The following is a 16,524-nucleotide window of genomic DNA, read 5'->3' as shown; positions in this document are numbered from 1 at the left end:
CGTCGCTGTCCCCTTCCGCGAGCTAGCTAAGCTAGCTGCCGCCACAAGCTAGCTAGCTGCTGCCTGCTCGTCACATTCATCCCTGTGGTCTTTGTCTTGCTCCTAGGCGGCGCCGTCATCGGCAAGACACACGCTCCTCCTCTGTCCCTCACGAGATCCTCGCGGTGGGAGCAGTCTAGATGGATTCAATTGTAATTTAACTGATGTTTTTTGAGGTTTGTGCAATTTTATCAGGACAATAAAATATTTTACGGAATCTGTTCTGCCGGAACAAAAGTGATATTAAAAAATGTTTTGCCGGTACTGGGTGTACGGGATGCTCTAAGGGCCAAAACTACTCGTCCGACACCTCCTTCCCATCGAAAAAAAACCTTCTTCCACGTCTTCGTCCAAGCTAGGGTTTCCTCTGCTGACCTCCGTCGTGCTTCCGGCCGCTACTTGCATCTCTCCGCCCTCCATTCATTCGACTCCTCGAGCCTATGAGGTAAGTTTAACGGGATTCCCTGACCAATCTGAGCGCGGTGGTCCTATCAATCCGGTCTTTGCTTCCCTGTCAATTTTGTTGTTCAATTGCGGCGTCGAGGATTCATGAGATTTTTCGTGACGCGATTTTGATCCCAAACAATTCCAAGTGATCCAAACAATTCCGAGTGCTATTACTTGTAGAGCCCCCTTCAATTTATGAATTGCGCATAGATCAGAATTCTAACTGCATCGTGCCTATCTTGATTACATCCTAATGGTGCATAATGACATGTTCAGTAGTTTAGATAACCCCGTCTGTTGCAATCACCTCTAGACAGCATTGAAGACTCCCTGTACAACAGTCTGTCTATTTTCTATCTGCAACCCCCCAAAATTAGGAACTGAAAATAAACCTTGCACAGTCTGGCCGCCGCCGCTCCTCCACCCTAGTCAACGATGCGAGCACAGTCATAGTCCAGCGCAATGCTCTCCGATGACAAGGTGTGTGTTAGACAAGTAGTAAAAGCTATGTCCGTAGGCACCGCCGTCCTACGGCGCTCTGCCTAGCCAACAAGTTGAACATTGACGACGAGAAGGAGCATCAATCATGCTCTGCTGGCTCGCTGCTGTCCATCTAGCAGCGTTGGGTCTGCTAGGCACCATTGATGTCCTCCCACTGATTGGCAAGGCCTCGCACAACGAAGTCATAGGGCTGATGCTCTGTAGCAGAACATGTGCTCGCTGGCATCCATGGCAGATGCTCCTTGGCCGGCTAGTGGTGCCTCGGCGTCGACCCAAGCAGCGCAATGTCGTGCAGGTCTCGCCGGAGTAGGCAGCGTAAAAAAGGAAAAGATATCGCCATGTTGGAGCACGGGATACGAGGGTTCGACAGACGAGATAAATGGTTGTTGATAAGGAGCGATATTTTTGGATATCGACTGTCTGAGGGATTATAGACACCCTCCTCCTCTCTCTTCATTCTCTCCCCTCCACCTAGATAAAAATCCCATGTGGCATGTGTTACAGACGGCTGAGTGGATGGTGTTGTATATTTTCCTAAGAAACAACATAAGTAGTCAACTTAGATTCAAAGTACAAATTTTTTAATCACAAGGACTTGGCTGTTTTCCAAACCACCCACCCCACAACATAAGGGGGCAAATTCACCACCCTGTAGAAATAGTGATTGCAATATCTACGGACAAATCCAACCAAACACGCTCTCGCATGCAACATCCCCACCAATCCTGTAATGCAGCCAACCCAGAAACATTTTCACTCAGCCATGTCCAACTGAAACGGGCGAGGGATGACCAAACATCCCTTACTGGCATGCACTCAGCTAGGCTCAAATTAGCCAGGATGGGGGTTATGTTAGCCATGTAGACTATATGTTCCCCAAAATCGCCGGTCTGGTTTGTTAGCTGATAATCTTGATCTCTAGCATTCCTAATCCCAGAGACAGTGTAAAGTTGGAAGTCATTGGCAGCCAATTTTAGCCATCCATCAACTCGTAGATCCATTCAACTAGTGAATGCATCCTGGTGTTCACCAATTTTAGCTCTCTTCGTGCAGGCAACTAAAAAGACGTATAGTCGCCCAGAAGTGCGCACTGGTGTCGTCACCGGTTGTATGATTGGGGAATTTTTGACCTGACAGATTAGTTAAAGAATAACGCCTTGTCATTCTTACTAAGTCGGCAATTAAAAGTGTACTGCATAGTTTTACCAAAAAATAATAATTTTTTTAAGAAGACAACTGTGCTATGTTGGATGCTATGCAGCTAAGGGTATTTATGGTATTTATTTTTACCAAAAAATATTCTTTGCAAAAAGTTAAGAGTATTTATGGTTAAAATTCCAAATTTCTATCTTTTCATACAAATAGGTGTCCTTCCCTGATTTTTGCTTTAGCTTTAGCTCTATTGATGCTTGTAGCTTTGTACCTGCAAACTACATAAGCCAAATGTTTCGTGGATAGAATGAATTGAATAGTCTAAACCCTGTAATGTTCTCACTTACTTGGCATCTACTCCCTCCGTTCCAAAATAGATGACCCAACTTTGTACTAAGGTTAGTACAAAGTTGGGTCATCTATTTTGGAACGGAGGGAGTATATTGTATCATATATCTGATATTAGCTAAGTGAATGCTCTGATATTTATCTTGCTGCTACTTACTATTATGACACACTTCAACTGTTTAGCTGTTCCTGGTTCTTAATGTCTTCATGTATAATAGTATCATGGTGAGGTAGGTTGCCTTACTCATGTCTCATGCTTATGTGATTTTCAAATATTTGAAAAATGAATTTGCTTTAGCTGTGTAGTCATGACATTTGTGTTTCAGTGTCTGCGGAAATTTTAAACTACTTTCAGATAAACAAATTGCAATTTGCCTGTCAGATATGGCGAGCACAGCATGCTTTGTGATTGTCAGTAAGAATGATATCCCAATCTATGATGCTGAAGTTGGATCCGCTCCAAAAGTATGATTCGTTTAGTTTATTCCCTTTAGTAATTAATGTATATTCTACTCCACTTCTTACATTTGTGGTATTTTTATACGTGCCTTTGTTAAATATTCATTGTAGTTTTGTTCCCATATTCCTTTGCTACTGATGGAATCCACGATGCACATAATCTTGTATCTGAAAGTAGATCATGTATTAATGTGCACATGTATTGTTCATTACAGTATTATCACTTGTTTGCAACCTTACTTTATGGGACATCTACTGTCCATCCCATCTCGAGCAAGAATAAATTGTTCATCTGTATTATAAACATCAGCTTTACAGTTATTTTCTAAGATAACCAAATGATGAAAACTTGCAACTCTTGTGATCTTGTCACATTATTTCCCCCCTCATAGAGGCATAGTAACTAGTAAGTCCTCCTTTGGTTCATAGGATAGGGATTTTATAGGAATAGAAAAATCATAGGAAGTGAGATGACATGCATCTCAATTCCTTTAGAGAAAGAGATTTTATTTGGTGCATAGGATAGGAATTTTTCCATTGAGTCTAGGCTAATGTTTTTTTCCTTCAAAATGTGAAGAATTGATTCCTATCCTACATAGGAATAGGAATCCATTCCTATAAACTAAAGGACTTCAAAGGAATTTTTCCTTTGCAAATCCTATCATATAGAGTTCCGACAAAATTCCTGCAAACCAAAGGAGGCCTAACCTCTTCGTCTTGAGACTCGAGGTGGACTCTTAAATTCTATTTTATTGTAGACGCTTAGCAAAAATAATATATTTTTATAATACCTAGGACATGGATGTTATATGAACCAATGATCATGACAAGTTGTTACTACTACCAATGGCTTCCTCTTTTATTACTTCCTCCTTTACATACCCCTCTACCTCTGACAATCTTACTAATCAAATGGTACCCAGTTCATATCTGTAAATTTGTTCGATCGTTGACAAGGTTCAAAGAAAGGATGAGCCATTCACCGTGGATGCTAGAAATGTGAGATCAACCGAGAATGCATGCACCATTTCTCATATTTATATTTTGTACATGATTAACAGTAGAGGCATGCATTGCATTTACCTCTCCCTGTAGGTCATCCTATTAGCGTATGTTCAGTCAGTTGTTTCATGAGGACCCAATTTACTTCCTCTCGCAGAAAAGAAGATCAGGCTTATCAGCATCAGTTCATTTTGCATGCTGCATTAGATGTTGTTCAGGACCTTGCATGGGCTACAAGTTTTTAAAAAAAAAGGAGGATGACCCCCGGCCTCTGCATATGGGCGATGCATACAGCCACTTTATTAATTATTCTCACAAGACCTTACAAAGTAATACAACAGTAAGACTAAAACCGCCGTCTAAGCATCTCTATCCAGCTGATGAAGGGGCGCAGATAGTCTGGGCCTAATACCAAACAGACATCGCAGCCAAACCTAACATCTAAGACCTGAGATCCCATCCAGGACGCTGCCGGGCATGAGTCTCACTGGTCCGGCGTGCACTCAGATGCCGCCGCCGCCAAGTGCCACCACTCCATCTTCAGAACTGTACTGATGCATCAACCTTACTCGGTCTAGCTATCGTCGACGCCACCACTGCGCCAAACGGCACCTCGTCCCTGCGCGCGAACAACTCAGCACGTCGCGGTCGCCACTGATACACCTCAGCGCCATGCTGTCAGGTATCACCAGCCGACACAGCTTGAAGTCCTTGGAAGATTTGTCGTGCGTAGCACCTGCCGACCAGGCATGACAAAGCGTAGCACCTATCGGTCAGGCATGACTTGACATCACCACCGAAGCTCCGTGCAAGATGAAGCCGCTCCACCTCCTGCCTCTGACACCCAGCGCTGCTCCGCAAACGATGCTCGCAAAAGAGAGACGACACCGCAGTGCCGCCATCGTCCGATTTGGAACACTAGATCCTAGGGTTTCCCCCGGAGCAGCACGAGTGGGTCGACAGTAGTTACACGATGATGCCTCCATCAAGGTAACGGCGAGAACGCCGCCATCGCCTGCCGTCGGCTCAGTTTTCACCGGCAACCATGTCTCCCCCACTCGCAGCCGGGACAAGATGATGGATCTCGAGATCCGATCACCGAGCCTCTGGCCGACCATCTCGAGAAGAAGATGACCACCACGTCCACCAGCGTCACCACGCCGGGCACGCGTCACCGCCGGCACCCCCATGGTGCCTAGAGGCCGATAAGCCCCGACGATTCCCATGCCTTGCCAGCCGCCATGGCCCAGACCCAGGCACCACCAGATCCAGATCGGATCGGGGTCAATGGCCCCAAGCCGCAACCGCCGCGGAGGCATCACCACTGGACGGTGCCTAGCCCTCCAGCCCGCCACCGAGTCATCGCCGGAGCTCCGCCGCGCCACGCCGCCAAGCCGCCACCGGGATAACTCGCACCGCCGCCAGAGAAGCCGCAGTCGCCGCGCGTTGGAGGGGCCTCGAGCCGCAGCTGCACCGCCGCCAGGCAGGGGCGCCGCCACCCAGTACGCCCTCCGCCGCGCCGCTGGGCCCTGCCCAGCCCAGCGCCGTCTCGCGTCGCGACGTCCCGCGCCGGACGCCAACCGCGAGGAAAGGGGCAAGATCCCCGCCGCCACCAACGCCGGCCGGTCTTTGCCCGGCTGCGCTGTGCGGTGGCGGCGGGGGCAGAGATCGACGAGGGAGGACGAGGGGCGGCGCGCTAGGGTTTCCCCCGAGGACGCTCGCGGGATCGGCTCGGGGGTCGTTTGATTCTGTGCATGGGCTACAAGTGCAATGTGAGTGGTTGTTGATTTGTCATTACCCAGTCAGGTGTATCCAAAGATTCAACGTAGAACGCCTTGTAGTTTTTCTTGTTTCTTGCTTCACATAACTATTCCTCTTTTTCGCCATTTTCAGGTTTCTGAAGTCAGTAGATAGATTCAACGATCTTGTGGTGTCTGTTTATATAACTGCTGGTCATATCCTTTTGAGTGCTTATATGTGGTGTCTTTTTAGAGAGCCGAAATCTTGTGTGATGTCTTGGCAGAAAAAGAATCTAGAAATGTGAGAATTTGGTGATAATTCCTTTGATCAGAATTATCATTATTCTGTCTGCAAACGACTTAAGATATAGCCGTAACAGGTAAATTTGGGGTCTTGTGTATGTCTTTAATTCCTGTGAGAGTGATAACTCATAACCGCGATTGCCCTTGCTACATTTCTTTAAATTTTTCCTCATAGTAGTATTATCTTGACTCCTATATATAAAGAAACAGTTGGTGATGGTGGTGTGTCTGCCATCCGTCATTCTGACCATACAATCTGCATCTAAAACATTGCGAGGCAAGCTGTGATATTTTTGCAAAGGATATGACCATTCTGCTCCACATTTGCAGAAACCCCTTACTCCCCCAGACCATCTCATCTCCGTCCCTCCCCTGCCACATTCAAACAAACAAGAGGAATAAATTTATATACACACGATTTTGTTTCAAGTTTCTGAGCATGTATTAGTCTATTTTGGATCCAATGTAACACAGGGCACTTTGCTAGTTGTTTTCTTAACAGCCAGTTCATCACATACTAGATTTATGTTGCTTCATGATTCACGGAGTGAAGATGGTATAAAAAGCTTCTTTCAGGAAGTTCACGAACTTTACATCAAGGTAAACTGTTAGCTGTGTACTGAGAAAGCTACATTTATTTTGATTGCTGTTCTAAACTAAGTCAGACATTCATATGAATATATATAAAAAATACACGCGTTGAAATGCCATCTTTAGATGATGGAGATGTGTTTCCTATGTTCTATGTCCATATCCTACTATTTGCAGCCGGATGAAAAAAACTTCATTAGTGTCGCATGAGCTCTTTTTATACGTCATAGAGCTGCACAAGGATCAGGATGTTGTCATGCATTCCATTCCAGCATTCTTCTTGCTTGCGCAGTCGTGCTAGATTTCTACTTATATTTCTGCATGTTTTTGCTGTGCAGATATTCCTTAATCCACTCTACTTGCCTGGTTCTCGCATCACATCCTCTCATTTCAATACCAAGGTCAGGGCTCTTGCAAGGAAATACCTGTAGCATGCACTCAGGTGGAAGATCCTGAAAATGAGCTAGTGCCATGATGCGCCAAAATGGTGCTCAACGGAGAGCTTTCTTTGCTTATTTCTGAGGCGTTTCCCCTGCCAACGTTTCAGCTTTTATGTTTATCTCCTTACCCCTGTCCTGTGCTGTTGTCTTGAGATACTCGAGTGTCGTAAGCTGAGCCCTGTTAAATTTACCTTGCACATCGATACTGCACCATTATATCTGTAGCCATGGCAGTGAAAGGAGATGGTGCCGCAGTATCATCACGAGCTGTATGAAGCATGGAAGCATATGCAGCGGCATTAATATTACAGGACACTGCAATGCAACTGACCAGCTGGTAGTGGTACTGTAGCTCCACTAAAAGGACCCCTGCAGAATCTCCGGAGAAAGGTCCTCGCACATCAGATGAATTCTATTCATAAATGAATCTGCAGTTATCACTTGGGATTGTACTACCAAGGAAGAGCTGTCATTTGGCTGGAACCTTTTTTTTTGTTTTTGTTTTGTGAAGACAAGACTTTGATTGATGATTATTTAACACAAACGGGTGTTATGTGCCATGAAATTTACCACGTCACCGTATTTGTTTCCTAAAGTACTTTTCTCGCGGTTGCCATTTTTTATTAGCATATAATCCACATATCGTAGTAGTCATTGATCAGAGGTTTCCTTATTAACGAAACAAAATGCGCATTGTGTTTTAGCACGGAGAGAATAGCAAACTGCAGGTGCGCGTGCAAAAAGTGTAGGCCGTCTTGTTACGCCTGGCTATTGTCCTAAACTTGTTCACGTGTGCGCATGCCGCTCCCCAGCAGAGGTGGAGGCGCAAAGCAGCTGAACCGACAGGAAACTTGGAGACTACAATTCTGGCGCACAGAAGAGCTAAGATCGTCCACATCTGGTAGATAACCATGCGTGCGTGCGTGCCTAGCTCGCTCGCTCACTCACTCGTCAATCATCGTCGACAGCCGAGGCGTGCTTAGCTGTTGCCATAAACTTGGCTCTAGCTCTCACCCATCAATCAATCGCTCGTCGACAGCTGAGCCGTGCAACCGCTATTGAGTCCATCTTTCTGAATCTACTGGAAGCTAGTGCATCAAGTCACCACAAGGCAAGGCAAATCCGGGGGGAGATTTGCTCAAGCACGCACACATGCATCGCGCCACAGATCCGGCAGAGCTCGGCAGCACACGCATGCAGCTCTGCAGTGCGGCGAGCCGGCGTGTGTGAGTCCCACTCTACTGATTAACTCCTCATCCAATCGAAACCTAGGAGCCAGCAAAAAGCTCATGCTCAGAAACAGTCCTTATCGCCTCCGTCTGAGCTGAGATTGCACAGTGGCGTTGCTGTAATCAGGTCTTGATTTACAGTTCAGAATTCAAGGGCCTGAATCAGCTGCGCCTGGATTGGCAGATGACAAAAACATGGAGTGTCTGTCCACTGCGGCCACAGTGCGATGGCCAACTTGGCTTTCACTGTCCCGGGATTATACCTGGCCAAACCTCGGGCCGGGCCGGGCTTCGGGCCGGGCCTAGCCAAGCCTGAGCCAAAAAACCTGGGCCCGAGCCCGGCCCGGCCATCGGGCCTAGTTTTTGGGCCCAACCTGGCCCGAACATGCAAAAGCCCGCCGGGCCTTGGGCCTCGGACCGGGTCCCTTCAGAAAACGGCAAAAATGACGGGCCCAGGCCCGGCCCGGCCAGGCCACCGGGCTCAAAATCTAGGCCCGAGCCCGGCCCGGGAGTAGCGTCGGGCCGGGCCGGGTCGGGCGGGCCGGGTTGCCCATGGCCAGGTCTCCTCGGGATCGCCGTCTCCACGGACAAGTACGGGCACTACCTCTTCCATGGATGCAAGGACTAGATTTAGAATGTCACATCAGAGATTTAACAACATCAAACAAAGACTAGATTACCACAGACAATTTCTTTATGCAAATTGCGATTGCCCACGTGATCTTTTTCTAACATATACATTTTTTTAAGTAGTAAAGGGCCACTTATCAAAAAAGTTCTTTTTTTGAAAAGTTGTTTTCGTTTTTTTCTGAAAAACTTTCAAACCTATTCATCTTCAGTCATGTAGTACAACAAACACTGAATAATAAAAATTGCATCCATCTGTAGACCACCTAACGGCCATTACAAGCACTGAAGCGAACCGAAGGCACGCCGCCGTCATCCCCCTCCCTCGCTAGGGCCGAGCAAACTTTGTTGTTGTAGACAGTTGGGAAATCGTCGTGCTAAGACCCCATTGGACTAACGCATCAGGACAGGAACCGCCACCGTTGAAGAGTAGCATAGATCGGAAGGATCACCCTAAAGACACACAAATGTAGACGAACTACGACAAAATCCGAGCAAATCCACCAATGACAGATCCACCGGAGACACACATCTACACGCCGCCCGACTATGCTAGACGCACCATTGAAACGAGGACTAGGCGGGGAGAATCTTATTTCATGTTTAGAAAGCCGCCGTCGTCTCCTCTTTCCGAGCAGGACACAAACCCTAACAAAACTTGAAGAAACATCTAAAGATGGAACCCTCCCGCAGGTAAAGGTCGTGATCCATCACGCTGCCATGGCCCTAAGGCCATCGGTGACGAGGCGATCCAACGGCGAAGCCGGCGCGAGACAGAGGAAACCTAAAAAATTCTGTTTTCGTTAACAAAGAAGATGTACATGACCTGTCGAAAATAATGTGAATAATGTTCATTGCATGAACCAATGTACAAATCACTACTTTAAGTTCAATTTTAGCTTATAAACATTTTTTTCATGATTCACTTATGCTTATGCTTTTGTACATGAGATGAGTTTTGTACTTTTTTGCCACTTTAAATAATAAAATAATTGTGCGCATCGCTTGATGCAGAGGCCGGGGTCAATCCTCTTTTTTAAAAATAAACATATTTTTTCCATGGACATTACAGACAGTTCATGACAAATCCACACTCTCAAAGCTGTCTCAACCAAACAACTTTCAGATTTTCCATAGTTCATACCTCACGGCAGTTTTTTCAAAATCCACAACTCAATCAAACACACTCTTATCCCACCTGCCACTTCATATAAAGCTTGAACTCTAGATGTCACTGTTGTGCTTGCTAATATGGCACAATTTTCAGTATTGCTACTCAGGGCTAAGAGATGTGCAGTTTCAGGTAGTTGAGTTAATATCAATATTTTAAATACCGGGCTATGGCATTTAGCGACAACCCTTAAAAACAGCTATAGCGGGCTATAGCGGTAAATTGTATATGAAATCATTTAACGGCAACATCCTCAAACAGGTATAGCAGAGCTATAGCGGGGCTATAGCCGGCTATTTAAAACTATGGTTAATATGTGAAAAAAAAGTTAGGCAACATTTGAAGTTCAAAACTGATGGCACAAAGAGGAATGTGTTTATATTATCTACTATGCTTCTCAAGTAGAAAAGGTACTGTGAACTAAGCACATTGGTTGTCACATTTTTTTAAATTTATTTTAGGACATCTGACGATGTGCGTTCAGTGAAAGGAGACGTTCTCCTCGACTATGAAGGTGTTTGTGCCGATTTCATCAATCTCAAGATGACGTGCTAGCAATCTCTTGAAGATGCTCATAGGGATAGGATGTGTGTGCGTGCGTTTATTGAAGTGAGTGAATATGTGCATATACAAGTGTTTGCGTTTGTATAGTGTTGAAAAAAGTACCTAAAAAGAGCTCGATTTCATACCTTTTTGCTATTCCATAGCAACACAAGGCCTCGTAGCAGTAGACTGCTAACACCAAAGCTTACGTATTAGCACCGAGGTTTCTCGGGAAAATTATGTTTCTTGAAAGAAAGAAAAAACGAAGGTTAGCACAGCACGTTATTTTCATTCTGCTACAGCGCCGGCACTGACGACTGAAATGGAATCGGAGTGGGAGAGCGACACCACGCTTTGGCTGTATCCGCTGGTAGAGCTAATGATGCTGGCTTTTGACGGGCGATTGAGATAGGGCGATCGGGCCAGTGGCGTAAACATATCTTAGCGCCTCCCACGTTCGGATCGGTAGATAAGACCTCTCGTCAGGATCCATGGCCCGGAAACGTTGTTGGTTAGCTTGACAGCAACATTGCACATATATATTCAGATTTCACGCGGTTCGCCACTGAATTTTCCGCGGTAGAAACTTGGGGTTTTTACGGCCGATGCGATCGCTCCTTTTGACTAACGTTGCAGCGCTTGCTTGACGGGCAAATCCGTGTGCGTTTCACCGCTTGGTGAAATCTGTGTGAAGGCCTTTTCCTACTTTACCACTTGGTGAAAACTGAAAACCTCGTCCTTTTTCTGCGCTTGGTGGAAACGACGCCAACGTCCACCTCGTCCGCCCGGAGAAGGATGTTTCATTTCATGTGCGTGGAGGTTACGGAAATGTATTTCGTTTGTTTCTTTGATGGACACATGGACACGGCGCTGTGAGTCTGTGACGGACGGTGCTGCACTACACGCTTGGCTCACCGATCTTCAGACGTTTTGCAGTCACTCGTGTACATGTGCTCGCGCAACCAAAGGCCAATCAAGGAGAAGAGCATGCACCACGCGGCAAGCATGGTAAAACCAATCTCAAATTGACAAAAAAAAAAGAGGAGCATGCATGAAGAAAGACTAGAAGGTGCCGCGTGTTAGAGTTGTGTCGAATATTATTGTACAAGGTAGGTTACAGTTGGACTTGTAGTTGTATTGTGTTTAGATAAGATATGGAGTCGTGTCCTAGTAGGACACTTGTATCCTAGGTCTCTCATATATAGTGGGGGTAGACACATGATGTAACATATGCCAACATAATAGTATAGGCACGCAAGGGGGAGCCGGCGGCGTGTGCCGGCGCCCGGGCGGCCGGGGTGCGGTATTGTGACGGTGTCACGGGGAGGAGCGCCCGTAGTCAGGCCTCAGGGATATAGCCATGATGGTGAACCTCGTTAACAAATCTCGGTGTCGTGCTTGTGTGATTGATTGGTCCTCGGTAGATCGACGGAGCGCCTCGGATTTATTCTAACACCGCGCGTTCTTCGTTCCCGGGCTCTTTCTTCTTGTTGTATCATGGCTGGTCAGTAAGTCGTGAGTTAGGCCCTGTTTCTTGGGATTTTGCTTCTGTTTTTGTAGCTTTTTCATTTTAACAGAAAACCTAAAGAAGACTCCTAAATAATAATTTTAGGGATAGGAAGCACGGCCTCTCACTTTAGTTTGGGAGAAAGTTTGGTGTGTATATAAAACACTGTTCAACGGTTACCAGAAGAAGAAGATGGCCCTGATGAAACGTGCCTCCCTTTTTTGTGTTGAAAGTATACCTGGCCAAACCTCGGGCCGGGCCGGGCTTCGGGCCAGGCCTAGCCAAGCCCGAGCCAAAAAACCTGGGCCCGAGCCCGGCCCAGCCCGGCCATCGGGCCTAGTTTTTGAGCCCAAGCCCGGCCCGAACATGCAAAAGCCTGCCGGGCCCCTTTAGAAAACGGCAAAAATGACGAGCCCAGGCCCGGCCCGGCCCGGCCAGGCCACCGGGCTCAAAATCTAGGCCCGAGCCCGGCCCGGGAGCAGTGTCGGGCCGGGCAGGGTCGGGCTTTTTCGGGCCGGGTCGGGCCGGGCCAGCCGGGCCGGGCTGCCCATGGCCAGGTCTAGTTGAAAGGCTGCCGAGCTAGGCTCGTAGATTCTTGAGCACCTTCCATCTGTAGAGGAGCTTTACCAAAATTCTTTACTGATTGATGATGATTGGTAACTATTTAGAGTCATCATCAATCGCAGCATTGCTATACTAGCTAGCTGGCTAGTAGAATCTAAATTCTAGGCCGTGGCATGAGAATCGTGAGAGGTAAAAAATTGTTCTACTAGTATCTCCTGGTTTCTCATGAATTTTATGACTTCTTTGATTCGCAGGATTCTAAAACAAAGGAATCTGAAAAACCACAGAATTAAGATGTTTTGTACATTCGATTCTTACAATTTCATGGACACACGAAAACAAGCAATTCTTTCTTTTCGAGATTTTCTATTTTTCTGAGACTGGCGGGGCGAAGAGAACTTCTACACCGATTCAACTTGGACAGGACCCGGTTTGGAGACAAAGGTTCTGCGATGGGCAACATCAAGGCGACCATCGGCGTGAGCATCCCGTAGGCAGTGTTGGAAAAGGACGCGGTGTAGGGGGGCCATGCGAGGTATCAATGCAGAGAAATCCTAAAAGTTTTCAATGCAGAAAAATTCTTATGAATCCAACAACCTATACAGAAAAAATCTTAAAGATGTCAATCTTTTAATATTTCTATGGAAATCAATCAAAAAGGTAGTGGAGTTAGAAATGGCAGCTAGGATATATGTGAACACTTGATCGAGACCAAGCATATGTCACACACACGCACGCACGCACGCACGCACACGTGCACACGGTTAGTGACACATGATCCTCCACGTCTCGCCGCTGCTGGAGGCGCCGCCGGCGAAGCCCGGGCGGGATCCAATGACAGCGGCGGCGGGGTGGTTCCCCTGGGCAACCTCCGCTCCCCTTTCTCTCGGCCTCAATGGCGTGTGGCGGCGGCTCGGCGGCGCACTCCCGATCTGCATGGGTCGGCGGCGGGGTGGGGCGGGGCTCTTCGCCGTGTGTTTGGCAAGGGTCGACGGCGACGAGGATGCTTAGGAACGTGGCGGGGACGGAGCGTTGACGGCCGGGGCTGGTGGTCCAGATATGGGCGCCGCCGGCCTTCGGATTGCCTTCGTGTCCGTCCTCGTCTCGGTGGTGCAGCACTTGCCCCTTGCGCCAGGTGTGGCGGTGGTGGATGGTGCCTTCGATAGTCTTCCGGTGGTGGTGTCGATCCGCGTGAGGTCTGCTCCATCTCCTAGCGCCGATCTTGCGCGACCCGGATGGGCTTGGGCGGATCGACAACTCTGGGACGTGGCTGCAGGATGGCGCGGTGGTGCCTGACGGCGCCGACTGCTAGGCACCATGGTGGTGTCGGCGCCTGACCTGGCGGCGACAGGCTGGATCGGGCGGCGTGGGGGCCTGCCGCCGTGATGATTAAGGTGGCGGTCCTCGTGCTCTTCTCACATCACGACAACACCCTACATGATCGTTCCTCCTCGATCTGGCCATCGACGTGTTCCGGGACGATCGCCGGAGATCTTGTTCATGATATCTGGACCGGTTAGATTTCGGTCGTGCACGCCCATATCAGCCTACGAGATCCTGAGAGCGTGGCGCGAAGCTCTCTTTGCTGATGACACCTTGGGACATGTCGGCTTCTCGATTTTCATAGTGAAGATAGCGGTGGAGAATGTCATTAATGCGGAGCATCCCAAGGTCATCCCCATGGACCTATCATCGTCTCACCAAGTGCCTAGAAGACCCATGACACGGGCACGTGCAAGAGCTCTCGAAACCGAGGTGACATCTCTCCTCTCACGATTCCACTTTGATGCACATGAGACATGGCTACTACCTCAAACGGACACACTATGCATACTCATGTATCAAGGAGTTAGCCATGGAGAAGTTAAGGAGAAAGAAGGATCGGAAGCGGAAGACATGCGTGAAGACGGAGAAGAAATCAGCCAAGTCCCAGGTGATGAAGCTATGTACCTAGGGTAGGGGCACGGACCTGTCCAAAGAGCCCTACCCAAGGACATCCCTAGAAGAAGTCACCTTTCAATCGACTTGAAGGTATCCCACTCGACGGATTCAAGACACTCGACCAAGAAGCTATCACTCGACCATGAAGCCAACCACTCGACTGCCAGGAGACCCAAAGTCACTCCGCAGGCAAACGGCCGGCTATTAAGTAGTCTTTATGGTCATTATAGCACTTTATTAGGGGCGTTACTAGGAACGCCCAACCTTAAATGTACCTTAAACCCTGCATTACTGAGGGCAGGAGAGGACCGGCGAACTCTATATAAGCCACCCCCTCCTCAGTATGAAGGGTTCGCACCTCTGTTATTCACACACGCATAATTCAATCGACCGCCTCCGGGCACCGAGACGTAGGGTTGTTACTTCCTCCAAGAAGGGCCTGAACTCGTAATCCTCGCGTGCTTACAACTCCATAGCTAAGATCTAGCCTCTCCATACACACCCCCCTACATCACTGTCAGAGTTAGAACCACGACAGTTGGCGCCCACCGTGGGGCCGGAGTCTTAGCGCCTAGTTGGAGAAGTTGCGATTTTTCCGATCCCTTTGATCATGGTTTCGTGCGGAGTTTTGGTGGAGGGCCGCGAGATCCGCCTCGGCGCGCTCACGTTCATCGCCGACAACTCCGCCTGGCTTCAGGAGGCACCACTCGACATCGACGCGCTCCCCGTCCGCGGTGCGACGCACTTCCACGCATGCGTTCGTGGCGTCCTCCCGCGGCAGCCGTCGACCCAGTATCGGTCGGCCCCCGTGTCGTCTCCCTGCTCTGTCTCCCACTGGCGCAAGCGCTCCGGTCGGTCGAGACTTCAGAGGTGGGTGAGGCATGTTGTGGCTCGCTAGTCGGCCGCCCCACAAGTCGCGGCAATCGAGCCCGACGAATCCCTCTGCGGCCTGTTCGACCCGTCGACTGGCTCCGCGGAGACCGCATCCGAGTGCGACAGCAGCGACCCAGCGGCTGAGGTTCTGGTGGTCGATGGAACGCACAGTCCTCCCGGTTTCCCTCGCGCTGATGGAGGCGCGGGTGGGGGCGACCCGTCGCATCCCCACAATGAGTATCTCCCCGAACCTCTCACGTCATTACAGCGAGAGGAGCTTCGCCGCCGGAACATGGACACACTCCACACTCCTATCGTCGGAGAGACCCCCGAGGCCCGGGCCTTGGAGGACGCGCGCTTGGCTAACTTGGCCGAGCGCACTCGACTGGAGAATCTCCAGCGAGCACTCGACGAGCAAGCGCGTCAGCGGGCTCCCGAGTCTAGTCGACGTCAGCTCTTCCCGCCGACGCAGGTATACCGAACCCCAGTTCAGAATTTGGCCGCTGCGGCCCGTATAGCATAATCGATTCAGCCCTCCCAGTCGGAGGCTGGCAGGGGCTTGTTGCAGATCAGAGCGTTGCTCTGGGCGGCGGGAAACCAGAATTCCGCTGTTTCTCAGTCGCGGAATAGGATCCACAGTCGATCCGTTGCAACAGATACAGTCCAGTCGGCTCACAGCCTGAGATCGCCCCCGAGGCGTGAGGGACGTGGTGACCGGCATGATCAGTACAGAAGGAATGAGCAGTATGATCACCGATCCGATCGTGATGATTGACGTCGAGTGCCAACCCCTCCCCTGAGGAGTGGGTCATATGCGCCTCGACATCGAGATGACAGGCGCCCTCATAGTGTTGGGCAGAGGATTCCAGTCGACCCCAGGGACCCAGGATTTGACGCGAGATCTATCCTTGTTCACGGTTTGGTTGATAGGAACAAGGCTCATCGGGAAGGCCACAACAGAGATGCGCCTGCCAGCAGCAGAGTACGTGTTTCGGGGCCAGAGTGTTTCAGTCGAGCCATCAGGGCCGCAGTGATTCCTCCCAACTTT

At 49.0% G+C, this 16,524-nt stretch overlaps 1 protein-coding gene across 3 annotated transcripts; it reads left to right on the top strand.

Annotated features, from left to right (window-relative positions):
• The first annotated feature begins 291 nt into the window (after positions 1–291).
• LOC123127781 (trafficking protein particle complex subunit 2) lies at positions 292–7,598 on the top strand. Of its 3 annotated transcripts, XM_044547624.1 has the most exons (4): positions 292–484; positions 5,842–5,903; positions 6,505–6,590; positions 6,920–7,598. In XM_044547624.1, the coding sequence occupies exons 1-4, from the start codon at positions 480–482 to the stop codon at positions 7,010–7,012; spliced, it is 246 nt and encodes an 81-aa protein (XP_044403559.1). In that variant the 5' UTR covers positions 292–479; the 3' UTR covers positions 7,013–7,598. The 3 variants fall into 3 exon arrangements, 1 of the variants encoding a protein (XP_044403559.1); XR_006462790.1 differs by lacking the exon at positions 5,842–5,903 and having other exon boundaries at positions 298–484; positions 6,478–6,590; XR_006462789.1 differs by lacking the exon at positions 5,842–5,903 and having other exon boundaries at positions 304–484; positions 6,493–6,590.
• The last annotated feature ends 8,926 nt before the right edge of the window (positions 7,599–16,524 follow it).

Source organism: Triticum aestivum, chromosome 6A (assembly GCF_018294505.1).
Source record: "Triticum aestivum cultivar Chinese Spring chromosome 6A, IWGSC CS RefSeq v2.1, whole genome shotgun sequence".
Classification (NCBI taxonomy): Eukaryota; Viridiplantae; Streptophyta; class Magnoliopsida; order Poales; family Poaceae; genus Triticum; species Triticum aestivum.
This window is presented reverse-complemented; position numbering and strand designations above follow the sequence as displayed.